This window comes from Callithrix jacchus, chromosome 10 (assembly GCF_049354715.1).
Source record: "Callithrix jacchus isolate 240 chromosome 10, calJac240_pri, whole genome shotgun sequence".
NCBI lineage: Eukaryota > Metazoa > Chordata > Mammalia > Primates > Cebidae > Callithrix > Callithrix jacchus.
This window is the reverse complement of record NC_133511.1, coordinates 131116458-131127195: the sequence shown is the minus strand read 5'-3', so window position 1 is coordinate 131127195 and position 10738 is coordinate 131116458. Positions and strand designations below refer to the sequence as shown.

The following is a 10738-nucleotide window of genomic DNA, read 5'->3' as shown; positions in this document are numbered from 1 at the left end:
GTTGCTGTACTGTGTTGTTTAGAGAATAACAGAGGGGGCCGGGTGCGGTGGCTCACGCCTGTAATCCCAGCACTTTGGGAGGCCGAGGAGGGTGGATCACGAGGTCAAGAGATCGAGACCATCCTGGTCAACATGGTGAAACACCGTCTCTACTAAAAATATTTAAAAAATTAGCTGGGTGTGGTGGTGCGTGCCTGTAATCCCAGCTACTCGGGAGGCTGAGGCAGGAGAATTGCCTGAACCCAGGAGGTGGAGGTTGCAGTGAGCCGAGATGGCGCCATTGCACTCCAGCCTGTGTAACAAGAGCGAAACTCCGTCTCAAAAAAAAAAAAAAAAGAAAGAATAACGAGGGGAAAAAAAGACACAACCACTCGTGTTTACTTTTTCGAATATTTAACATCCTTGGTTAGTTGAATCCATGGATCCTGAGAGCTGACTGAATCCCCTTCCCCATGCAGGGCTGCCCTGGGTGCCCTCTGTTAGCTCAGGGTGGACCTCAGAGGTGGGTGCCTGGGACCAGGAGACGTGGCCTCTTTCTTGGGAATGGGGTGTGTTGGGCAGCCCTCGAGGTGGTCCAGACAGGGCCCTTTCCCAGCAGGGCTCAGCTAGTTTCCCCTTTCACCAAGGCTGGGCTGGGTGGAGTCTGGAGACTGAGACCCCAGCACCATGGATCATGTAGACCCAGAAGCTGGAAGCAGAGGGCAGTAAGTGACAGCCACCAAGACATGGGGGCTGGGGCACAAGGTGCCTTCACCGGGGCGTCGGAAGCCCTGTCAAGAGGACAAGAGCTGCTGGCTGCGATGTCTGCCCTCCAGGCTGGCGTGGCCTGGCCAGAGACGTCAGACGTGGCAGAGGCTGGCCTCTGTGGAGAGGGACGCAGCAAGGAGGCAGGCCCTGGCCCAATCTAGTGCCCATGACGTGGGAAGACAAGGTGCAGCAGCCCCGGGCAGGGCCCAGGGAGGGGTGGACACGCCCCTCAAACACACTTGGGAGCCGCTCACTCAGAGACAACCCGAACCTACCTGTGCCTTTGGTCCCATGTGTCAGGGTGGGTCCCAGGGGTGTCCTCAGCACTGGCTGCGCCACACGCCTCTCCTGCCCCTGTTGGTTCCCACCTGGGGCATGCAGTTGACAGCACAGGCCCTGCTCTGCCCAACGCGCCTCCGGGGCAGGTGCAAGCTCAGCCTGGGCCTGGAGACAGCACATGTGAGTATGTCCAGGTGCTGAGGGACTGGTCACTGAGAGGCAGGGAGCCTGGCATCTGCCCGCCCTGCCCTGGGACCAGGGAAACACCAAAGACCCAGGTGTCAGAACAGCCAGGACTTGGCAGTAGCCCGGGGTGGGAGTCTGGAGCAGTGAGTGCCCCATGGCCCTTGGTCGCTGTGCCCTGCCCGCACGTGGGGTGTGATCAGCAGTCTCGCTGAGAATGCACTAGGGTGGGAGTCTGGAGCAATGAGTGCCCCGTGGCCCTTGGTCGCTGTGCCCTGCCCGCACGTGGGGTGTGATCAGCAGTCTCGCTGAGAATGCACTAGGGTGGGAGTCTGGAGCAGTGAGTGCCCCGTGGCCCTTGGTCGCTGTGCCCTGCCTGCACGTGGGGTGTGATCAGCAGTCTCGCTGAGAATGCACTAGGGTGGGAGTCCTGGAAGAGGAGTTGAACCCTCTCGGCAGCAGGGAGGGGATGCTGGAGAGGAAAAGCAGAACGTCCCCCACCCCAGCCCACGCTGTTCTGCACCCTATGATGAATACCACATGCGCCCTAGGAAGCCACACGTGTGTCGCTGGCTCCTAACACGAGGATGGGACCTGAGATGCTGGCGCAGGTTCCCAGAAAGGCTCAGAGCTGAGGGTCTCCGGGGAGTTCCCACGGAGCCTGGGAGGGCACGGCCTGCCTCAGATAGTGCCTGGATGTGGACACCTCTGTCCTTCGAGATGATGCTGCACACCTGAGCTTTCCCATTTTCCAGGTTTCCCTGTAAGCAATTTGACTTCACAGCATGACCTTTTTACACATTTATATCTGGTATTTGTTTAGCCCTTAGAAGTGTTCTGAGGCCAGATGCAGTGGCTCATGCCTGCAATCCCAGCCCTTTAAGAGGCCTAGGTGGGCGGATCGCCTGAGGTCTGGAATTTGAGACCAGCCTGGCCAACATGGTGAAACCCCATCTCTATTAAAAATTAAAAATTAGGCCAGGCGTGCTGGCACACGCCTATAATCCCAGCACTTTGGGAGGCCGAGGCGGGTGGATCACGAGGTCAAGAGATCGAGACCATCCTGGTCAACATGGTGAAACCCCGTCTCTACTAAATATACAAAAAATTAGCTGGGCATGGTGGCGCGTGCCTGTAATCCCAGCTACTCGGGAGGCTGAGGCAGGAGAATTGCCTGAACCCAGGAGGCGGAGGTTGCGGTGAGCCGAGATCGCGCCATTGCACTCCAGCCTGGGTAACAAGAGCGAAACTCTGTCTCAAAAAAAAAAAAAATTAAAATTAGCCAAATGTGGTGGTGGGTGCCTGTAGTCCCAGCTACTCAGGAGGCTGAACCCAGGAGGTGGAGGTGGCAGTGAGCCGAGATCACACACTGTGCTCCAGCCTGGGCAACAGAGCAAGACTGTCTCAAAAAGAAAAGTGCTCTGTAATAAAACTGAAGCGATACAGCTCTGGGCATCGCCAATAATTGTTTTCCTTTGGGAAAGGTTCCTACACTGCTGAGGTTTGGGGCGCTGGAAAGCAGAAGCCAAGCCTCAGAATCCCACTCGGAGGCTCCGACCTCCTCCCAGGAGGGAAGCCAGAAGCTGAGCGCCTGCGGGAGATTCAAGAGAAAGGAGATGAGAAAGGAGACTGCGGCGTGTCGCAGCTCAGAACAGGCTGTGCCAGGGGCTGGAACAGGAGTCTCGCCGCCTTGCCAGGTGGCACCAGGATCATCCATCCCTGATGCTGGGGCCAGGCGATCTCATGGGAAAGAAGCGTGAGGCCCCTGGCTCGCTCCACACTCAGCCTAAATGCCAGATGGATGAAAGGCCTACGCACGAGTAAATGCCGGGGACGTGAGAGCCGAACGTGGCAGGATGTCCTTCTGCCCACGATTACAAAAACTTACTCAGTACGGGGAGAATGGTTCCAAGTTGATAAACTCGGGTTTCAGAACGTCGGGAGCACAGAGAGGCAGGCGGCTACTGACTGTGGCAGGTGGTTGGACGCATGCAGGCGGCCGAGGGCTCAGGACGCAAAACTGCAGGAAATCCGACAGATGAGAAGGCATTTCGCAAACGGCGTGCACGCCTGTCATCCCAGCACTTTGGGAGGCTGAGGCGGGTGGATCACCTGAGGTCACAGGGCTCGAGACCAGCCTGGCCAACATGGGGAAAGCCCGTCTTTACTAAAAATAAAAAAACCATTTTTAAAAGTAGCCGGGCATGGCAGCAAGCTCCTGTAGTCCCAGCTACTCGGGAGGCTGTGGCAAGAGAATCGCTTGAACCTGGGAGGCGGAGGTTGCAGTGAGCCAAGATCACGTCACTGTACTCCTGCCTGGGCAACAGAGCAAGACTCCGTCTTGAGAAAAGAAAAACACCCGGGCATGATGGCTCATGCCGAGGTGGGCAGATCATGGGGTCAGGAGATCGAGACCATCCTGGTCAACGTGATTAAACCCCGTCTCTACTAAAAATACAAAAAATTTAGGGCATGGTGGTGGGCGCCTGTAGTCCCAGCTACTTGGGAGGTTGAGGCAGGGGAATGGCTTGAACCTGGGAGACGGAGGTTGCAGTGAGCCAAGCTCATGCCACCACACTCCAGCCTGGCGACAGAGCAAGACTCTGTCTCAAAAACAAAAGAAAAAAAAGACACACAAATGGCACAATGAGGAAACATCAAATGATGAAACCCAAATAGCCAGAGCCTTCTTTCTTTTGGGGGGGAGGGACAGAGTCTTGCTCTGTCACCCAGCCTGGAGTGCAATGGCACAATGTCATCTCACTGCAACCTTCCACCTCCCAGGTTCAAACGATTCTCCTGCCTCAGCCTCCTGAGTAGCTGGGACTACAGGCACGCGCCACCATGCCCGGCTAACGTTTGTGTTTTTAGAAGAGATGGGGTTTCACCATATTGGCCAGGCTGGTCTCAAACTCCTGACCTTGTGATCCGCCCGCCTCAGCCTCCCAAAGTGCTGGGATTACAGGCAAGAGCCACCGCACCCAGCCTTTTTTCCCCCTTTTATCAGCCACAAAAAGGAAGGAAAGTTGGGCCGGGCCCAGTGGTTCATGCCTTATAATCCCAGCACTTTGGGAGACCAACGTGGGTGGATCACCTGAGGTCAGGAGTTCGAGACCAGCCTGACCAACACTGAGAAAACTCTACTAAAAATACAAAATTAGGCCGGCACGGTGGCTCACGCTTATAATCCCAGCACTTTGGGAGGCCGAGGCCAGTGGATCACGAGGTCAAGAGATCGAGACCATCCTGGTCAACAAGGTGAAACCCCGTCTCTACTAAAAATACAAAAAATTAGCTGGGCACGGCGGCGCGTGCCTGTAATCCCAGCTACTCAGGAGGCTGAGGCAGGAGAATTGCCTGAACCCAGAAGGCGGAGGTTGTGGTGAGCGGAGATCGCGCCATTGCACCCCCAGTCTGGGTAACAACACTGAAACTCTATCTCAAAAAAAAAAAAAAAAAAAAATTAGCCGGGCACAGTGGTGCATGCCTGTAATCCCAACTACTCAGGAGGCTGATTCAGGAGAATCGCTTGAACCCGGGAGGAGAGGTTTGCAGAGTCAAGAGCACATCACTGCACTCCAGCCTGGGTGACAGAAAGAGACTCCATCTCAAAAAATAAAATAAAATAAAAAGGGTAGGGCATGGCTCATGCCTGTAATCCCAGCACTTTGGGAGGCTGAGGTGGGTGGATCACCTGAGGTCAGGAGTTTGAGACTAGCCTGGCCAACATGATGAAAACCCGTCTCTACTAAAAACACAAAAATTTTGTTTTTGGTTTAATAGGAAAAAAGAAAAAACACACACACAAAAAAATTAGCCAGGTGTGTTGGCGGGCGCCTGTAATCCCAGCTGCTCAGGAGCCGAGGCACGAGAATCACTTGAACCTGGGAGGCAAAGGTTGCAGTGAGCCGAGACTGCACCACTGCACTCCAGCCTGGGCAACAGAGCAAGACTCCATCTCAAAATAATAAAAATAAAAATAAAATAACATGAATAAGGAAGGGAACTTGAACAGATCACATCATGGATGGACCCTGAGTGAAACAGACAGGTCCAGGCCGGTCAGAGGGATGATGCTGCATAATCCCATCTATAGGCAATGCTAGATTTGGGAGAGCCATCCAGGCAGAAAGCAGGTGGTGGGTGCCAGGGGTTGGGGGGGAGTCTGTGTAAGGGGGACGGAGTGTCGGTTTGGAGTGACGAGGCATTCTGCAGGTGGACGGTGGTAATGGACGCACATGAAGCTGCTGAACTGTGCACTTCTAAATGGCTGAGACAGTAAATTTTATGTTTACACAATGAACCCCAAAAAAGACGGGCATGCTGTTCCCCGAATCCAGAAGAGGTTGGTTGGTTGGTTGGTTGGTTGGTTGGTTGGTTTGAGACGGAGTTTCACTCTTGTTGCCCAGGCTGGAGGACAGTGGTGTGATCTTGGCCCGCTGCAGCCTCCGCCTCCCAGGTTCAAACAATTCTCCTGCCTCAGCCTTCCGCCTAGCTGGGGTTACAGGCATGAGCCACCACACCCGGCTAATTTAGTGTTTTTAGTAGAGACGGGGTTTCTCCATGTCAGTCAGTCTGGTCTTGAACCCCCAACCTCAGGTGATCTGCCTGCCTCAGCCTCTCAAAGTGCTGGGATTACAGGCGTGAGCCACCACGCCCGGCTAGAATAGGTTTCACAAAGATTTTCTTGGTGTTTTGTTGTTGTTTTAGACGGTCTTGCTGTGTTGCCCAGGCCGGAGGGCAGTGACACAGTCATAGCTCACTATAGTCCCAGCGTCCCCAGATCAGGTCCTTTTGAATAGCTGGGACCACAGGCACATGCCACCACGTCCCATGCCTGGCTCCTTTTTATATTTTTATTGTAGAGATGGGGGTCTCACTGTGTTGACCAGGCTGGTCTCAAACTCCTAAGCTCAAGCGGTCTACCCATCTCGGCCTCCCAAAGTGCTGGGATTACAAGTGTGAGCCACCTCATCCGGCCTACAAGGATTTCCATTCCTGCTTTATGTAAAGGTGAAAAAGTTTTGGAAAATCTAAGCATCCTTTAATAGAGAATCACTAAGTGAAATGAGGTGGCATCATGGGTGGGGTATCACAGCAGCGAAGCGCCAAGCCGTGTGGGTAAAGATGGCGGACCCATCTTCCATCCTCTCAGCTCCCTCCCAAGTCCCTGCTGTATCACAAAGGGCTGGCTGGTTGGTTTTAAAGCACAAGCCACAGAATGGAGAGAATGGGTGGCTGGAGGGCAGGTCGAGGTGGTGGGGGCTCTGCTGGCCTATCACAACGGCAGCACCCATGGGCAGGTGAGCTGGGAGCTGGAGGCGTGAGCAGCGTCTGCACGGAGCCATCTCCTCTGTAGGCCGGGCTCGGGTCGTGGGGCTCAAGGGGAAGGGGGCCTCTTCGACTTGCAGGGGGAAGAGGCACGGGTGGCAGTGGAAGGAGGCTGTCGCAGGGCAGCCTGGGTGAGCGCGGCAGCGTCGGTTTAGGCTGTTTCTACCCCGTGCGCCCGCCTGTCTTATCTGTCTGGGCCTTGGTGTGGGAGCACATACAGGGACTAACCCTCTGGGGAGCTAGTGTGCCAGGAGGGCAGGAGAGAGACACGGCTGGGCTGTCCCCCCACCGTCTGAAGAAGGCTTGGTGGGGAGGGTGCCGGCAGGCTCTTGTCTGCCACCCTCAGTCACCTGTGGGGTGTGGCCTGGGGGCCCAGGGCACAGAGCTGACGGGGGCACTTCCAGGGATGCAGGGCGCAGAGCTGATGGGGGCACTTCCAGGGACGCAGGGCGCAGAGCTGACGGGGGCACTTCCAGGGACGCAGGGCGCACGGCTGACGGGGGCACTTCCAGGGACGCAGGGCTGACGGGGGCACTTCCAGGGACGCAGGGCGCAGGGCTGACGGGGGCACTTCCAGGGACGCAGGGCGCAGGGCTGACGGGGGCACTTCCAGGGACGCAGGGCGCAGAGCTCATGGGGACACTTCCAGGGCAGCGGCGGCCTTGCGTCCTGTTGGCCCACATGCTGCAGCCTCACCCATGGCTAAGCTGCCAGTTAGACCTGGTCAGAGTGAACTGAGAGGTGTTGAGGGGAGCTTCTTCCGCTCTCAGGATGTGGGGCTCGCTGCAGGGGGGCTGAGGAAGTGCCTCCCCTGCCTGGAGAGCTCAGCCTGAGAGTGGGGCTTGCCCTTCCTTGCCCCATGTCCTCACCGCTCCTTGGTCCTGGAGGCCCTGGGTGTCCACCTTGGACCAGGACCCACAAGAAGGCCAGGGAGGAGGATGGGGCAGGGCCTGGGTGGGGCTTCAGTCCAAGCCTCCGGGGTTAAGGGCATAGGAGTGGCAGGGGGGCCAGCCAGAGGGACCTGGATGCAGCACCCTGCCCCTGGAAAGCCCGGGGGTGGATGTCGCCCCCCTCCATTCCCCAGTGGGAAGCCCCTGCGTCTCCCCACTGACCTGACCCACATGCAGGTCAGGATGCAAGCCCAGCCTTTAGACAACAGAGTTTATTTCAGACTCAGCCTCCACTCAGACCCAGGGTTCCCGCGGCCGATGGCCAGTGAGAGCAGACCCCGTTCTCACAGCGCCCACCACCACCCCCAGGAGCTCGCCTGCTGCTGTGTGCCGAGGAGCCGCACACACTGAGGGGGTCTGTGCAAAGGGCCTGTCAGGCTCCAGGGCCGAGGACAGTGTGACGGTCGCCACCAAGCAGTTCTACTCTACCTGTTATTGCATTTATACGCTGGATAGACGCAGAGGGTGCCGGGTGCAGGCTGGAGGGGCAGTCTAGCGGGGGGGGGCACAGCTTCCAGGGGCCCTCGACATCCTTGCCCCCCCCACAGCCTCAGGGCTCCCCTGGAGCACAAGCTGGGGAAGGCAACCCTTGGGAAGCCCCAAACACAGCCAGGCTTCAGGCTCCGTCTTTCCACCCAGCCAGGCTCCGGTGGTATGGGGAGGGACCACTCCAGGTCGGTCACACGGCCTCAGCCCAGGCAGACCCCCAGGGGTATGAAAAGAGCAGAAATAGGGAGAGTGGGGCAACCTTTAACGTCCCCACCAGGACAGGGCCCAGGCAGAGCCCATCCTGGCACCCCGACCTGCACTCAGAGACCAGCCCTGGGGGCCCGGATCACCCTGCCCAGGAGGCCACACACAGGATCCATTCCTTTTTCACAGTTCCCCAGCTGTGCCCCCTCCAGGCATCCGTGCTGTGGACCCGGGAGCCTGGGTTCCTTCTGTGCTGGAGGCTGGGGAGGTCCTGGATCAGCAGGGCAGGCTTGGGCCTTCTCTCCACTGCGTGTGTGTGTTGGGGCATATATGAGTGTGTAATGAACGTGCGTGTGTACACGTAAATAAGGGTGAACTCTGCATGCACTGGCTTCCTCAGGTCTGTACAGGAAGTGGCTCTGTGCCCCCCACCTGGCCCCCAGGTATTATTTTTTCCGGGCCAGGAAGGCCACACCAAGAATCACGGCTATGGCTGCCACGGCCACACCCCCAGCCACCAGCAGGGGGTTCAAGTTCTCGCAGGACCAGGGACCTCGGCACCCAGGCCCCCCACTGGCAGCCTCCTCCTCTTCTGCCCCGTCCCCAGGACCCTTGGGCTCTGAGGTAGCATCGGGACTGCTGGGGCCCGTGGCGGCCGGCTTCAGGTTGCTGTGGTTGTTGAGGAGGGCGGGGTCCGCCTTTGCCGGCGCCGAGGTGGGGGCTGCCGGTGGCTGCTGCTTCTCAGCCGGGGCCTCCTTCTTCGAGGGCTTGGTCGAAGGGGCTTTCCCATCGGCTGCTGAGGGCACCTTGGCCTCGGTGGTGGCCTGGGGTACCTTGGTGCTGGGCTTGGGGCTGCTGGCCGACTTCCCTCTGGACTCCATGGTGGGCGAGGCCTATGGGCCAGGCAGGTGGCTGCACTAGGGGCTCAGAACAGCTCACCGCCCCTGGGCATTCTATGGGCCTGGAGGGAGATACAGAGAGGCTGCCTGTGGGTCCAGTACCCCCGCCCCACACTGCCCAGACCGTCTGGTCCCCAGAAAGCCCCTGCCCAGTTCTCTGGACTCCCTGGAGCCCCAGCTCAGGGACCTCCTGAGGGCCTCAGGCGCTTCTCTTCCATGGCCTGGCCTCAGTCCGTCCATGACCACTCCCCAAGGAGCCCCTCCAGCGGAACTGGGTGGGAGGAGCTAGGGGCCTCCTTGCGCTCCTCCGTGAAACCCATGCAAATGCCGCAGGAGGCTCTCTGTGGGGAAGTGAGGTTGGCCCTGAGAACTGGAGGGAAGAGCATTCTCCCTTCCAAGGAGGGGAGGTGATGGGAGCCCCTTCTCAGGAGAGCATTCCTGCTTTGCAGACACTGGTCCCCGAGGCTGCGACCTGGCCAGGGTCCTGGTGCAGGAGGGCAGGGAGGGGCAGGACCTGGGATCTCAGGTGGCCATCAGGGTGGGAGGCCCATGAGAACCCAGTCTTGAGAAAACCGAGGTTCCTCTCCAGGCTGGCAGTGCGGGGGCTGTGCCTCCTTGGGCCGTCTGCCCCTCCCCAGCCTCTGGGGCCCCTTCCCCAACAGGGGATGGTGCTGCCCACCAGCCCCGGCGCTGGAGTCCTTGCCAAGCCCAAGGCCGTGCTGTCTCTGTGGGCAGACAGCATGAAACAGGGTGGGCACAGGCTGCATCTGGCCCGAGGGTCAGGGTGGAGGACGGGGTTCTGGGCGGTGGGAAAGGCGGTGACCAGATTCTCCACGACCCAGGCAGAGCTGGGGAGAGCTCTGGGGTCCAGCTGCCCTCAACCTGAGTGGGTCTTGCCCCAAAGCCTTAGAAGCCACCTGTCTGCCTCTCCCAGGAAAGGATGAGAAATCCCCTTGACCTGCAGGGAAAGACACCCAGGGAGGCGCATTCCCCACCCCCCCCACCAGGTGCACTGACCACACTGAAGGTCACCCGAAGGTCACAGCGTGATGAGGGTGTCTCCGGGAGAGGCCCAGCTGCTGCCGAGTTTCCAGGGAAGCCCAGCCACCCGTTCGCCCTGGCAGTTCTGGGGGGCCAGCTGCTGGCCATCAAGTTTGCAAAGGGCAGGTGGTCTGCCCCCCCAACCTCGCTATTTGTGGCACTTAGTCCCGGGAGCAGCTGCGTCCCGGAGAGCAGGCCCCCACCCCCGCGCGCAACCCCGTTGACCTTCAAGGCTCGGAGCCACCTCCTCTCGCCGCGGGACCCCGCGCCTGCCCCACCCCGCCGGCCGGGAGCCCCCCGCCTTACGCGTCCTCCGGCCTTCCCCGGGTTGCGCGCTCCTCCGCGGGGCCACGGCGGCTGCAGACGCGGAGGACAGCTCGGGAGTTTCCCACAATGCACTGCTCCGGGCGCTGGAGGGCGGGGCGGGGGCGGGGCGACGGAGGCCCCGCCCCGCGGGGAACCACGGGGGCCGCAAACCGAGCTCCGCCCCAGACCCGCGGTGGGGGCCAAGCTTAGGGTCAGGGAGAGCGGCAGTGGGGGTTCAAGTCGCATCCCTAGCAGCCAGAGGCAGGGAGCGGGAGCGGGGGTGGGGCGGCACCCAGCAACCCCCCACCC

At 59.3% G+C, this 10738-nt stretch overlaps 1 protein-coding gene across 1 annotated transcript; it reads right to left on the bottom strand.

Moving 5' to 3' along the window:
• Window positions 1-7687: 7687 nt before the first annotated feature.
• Window positions 7688-10523, bottom strand: CEND1 (cell cycle exit and neuronal differentiation 1). The gene is made up of 2 exons (XM_009008759.5): window positions 10430-10523; window positions 7688-9144 (listed from the first exon to the last, which is right to left on the bottom strand). The coding sequence occupies exon 2, from the start codon at window positions 9062-9064 to the stop codon at window positions 8630-8632; it is 435 nt and encodes a 144-aa protein (XP_009007007.3). The 5' UTR covers window positions 9065-9144; window positions 10430-10523; the 3' UTR covers window positions 7688-8629.
• Window positions 10524-10738: the final 215 nt, after the last annotated feature.

Excerpts from the sequence above, each read along its gene's own strand:
- CEND1 (XM_009008759.5), bottom strand. The coding sequence starts at position 9,064 with ATGGAGTCCAGAGGGAAGTCGGCCAGCAGCCCCAAGCCCAGCACCAAG.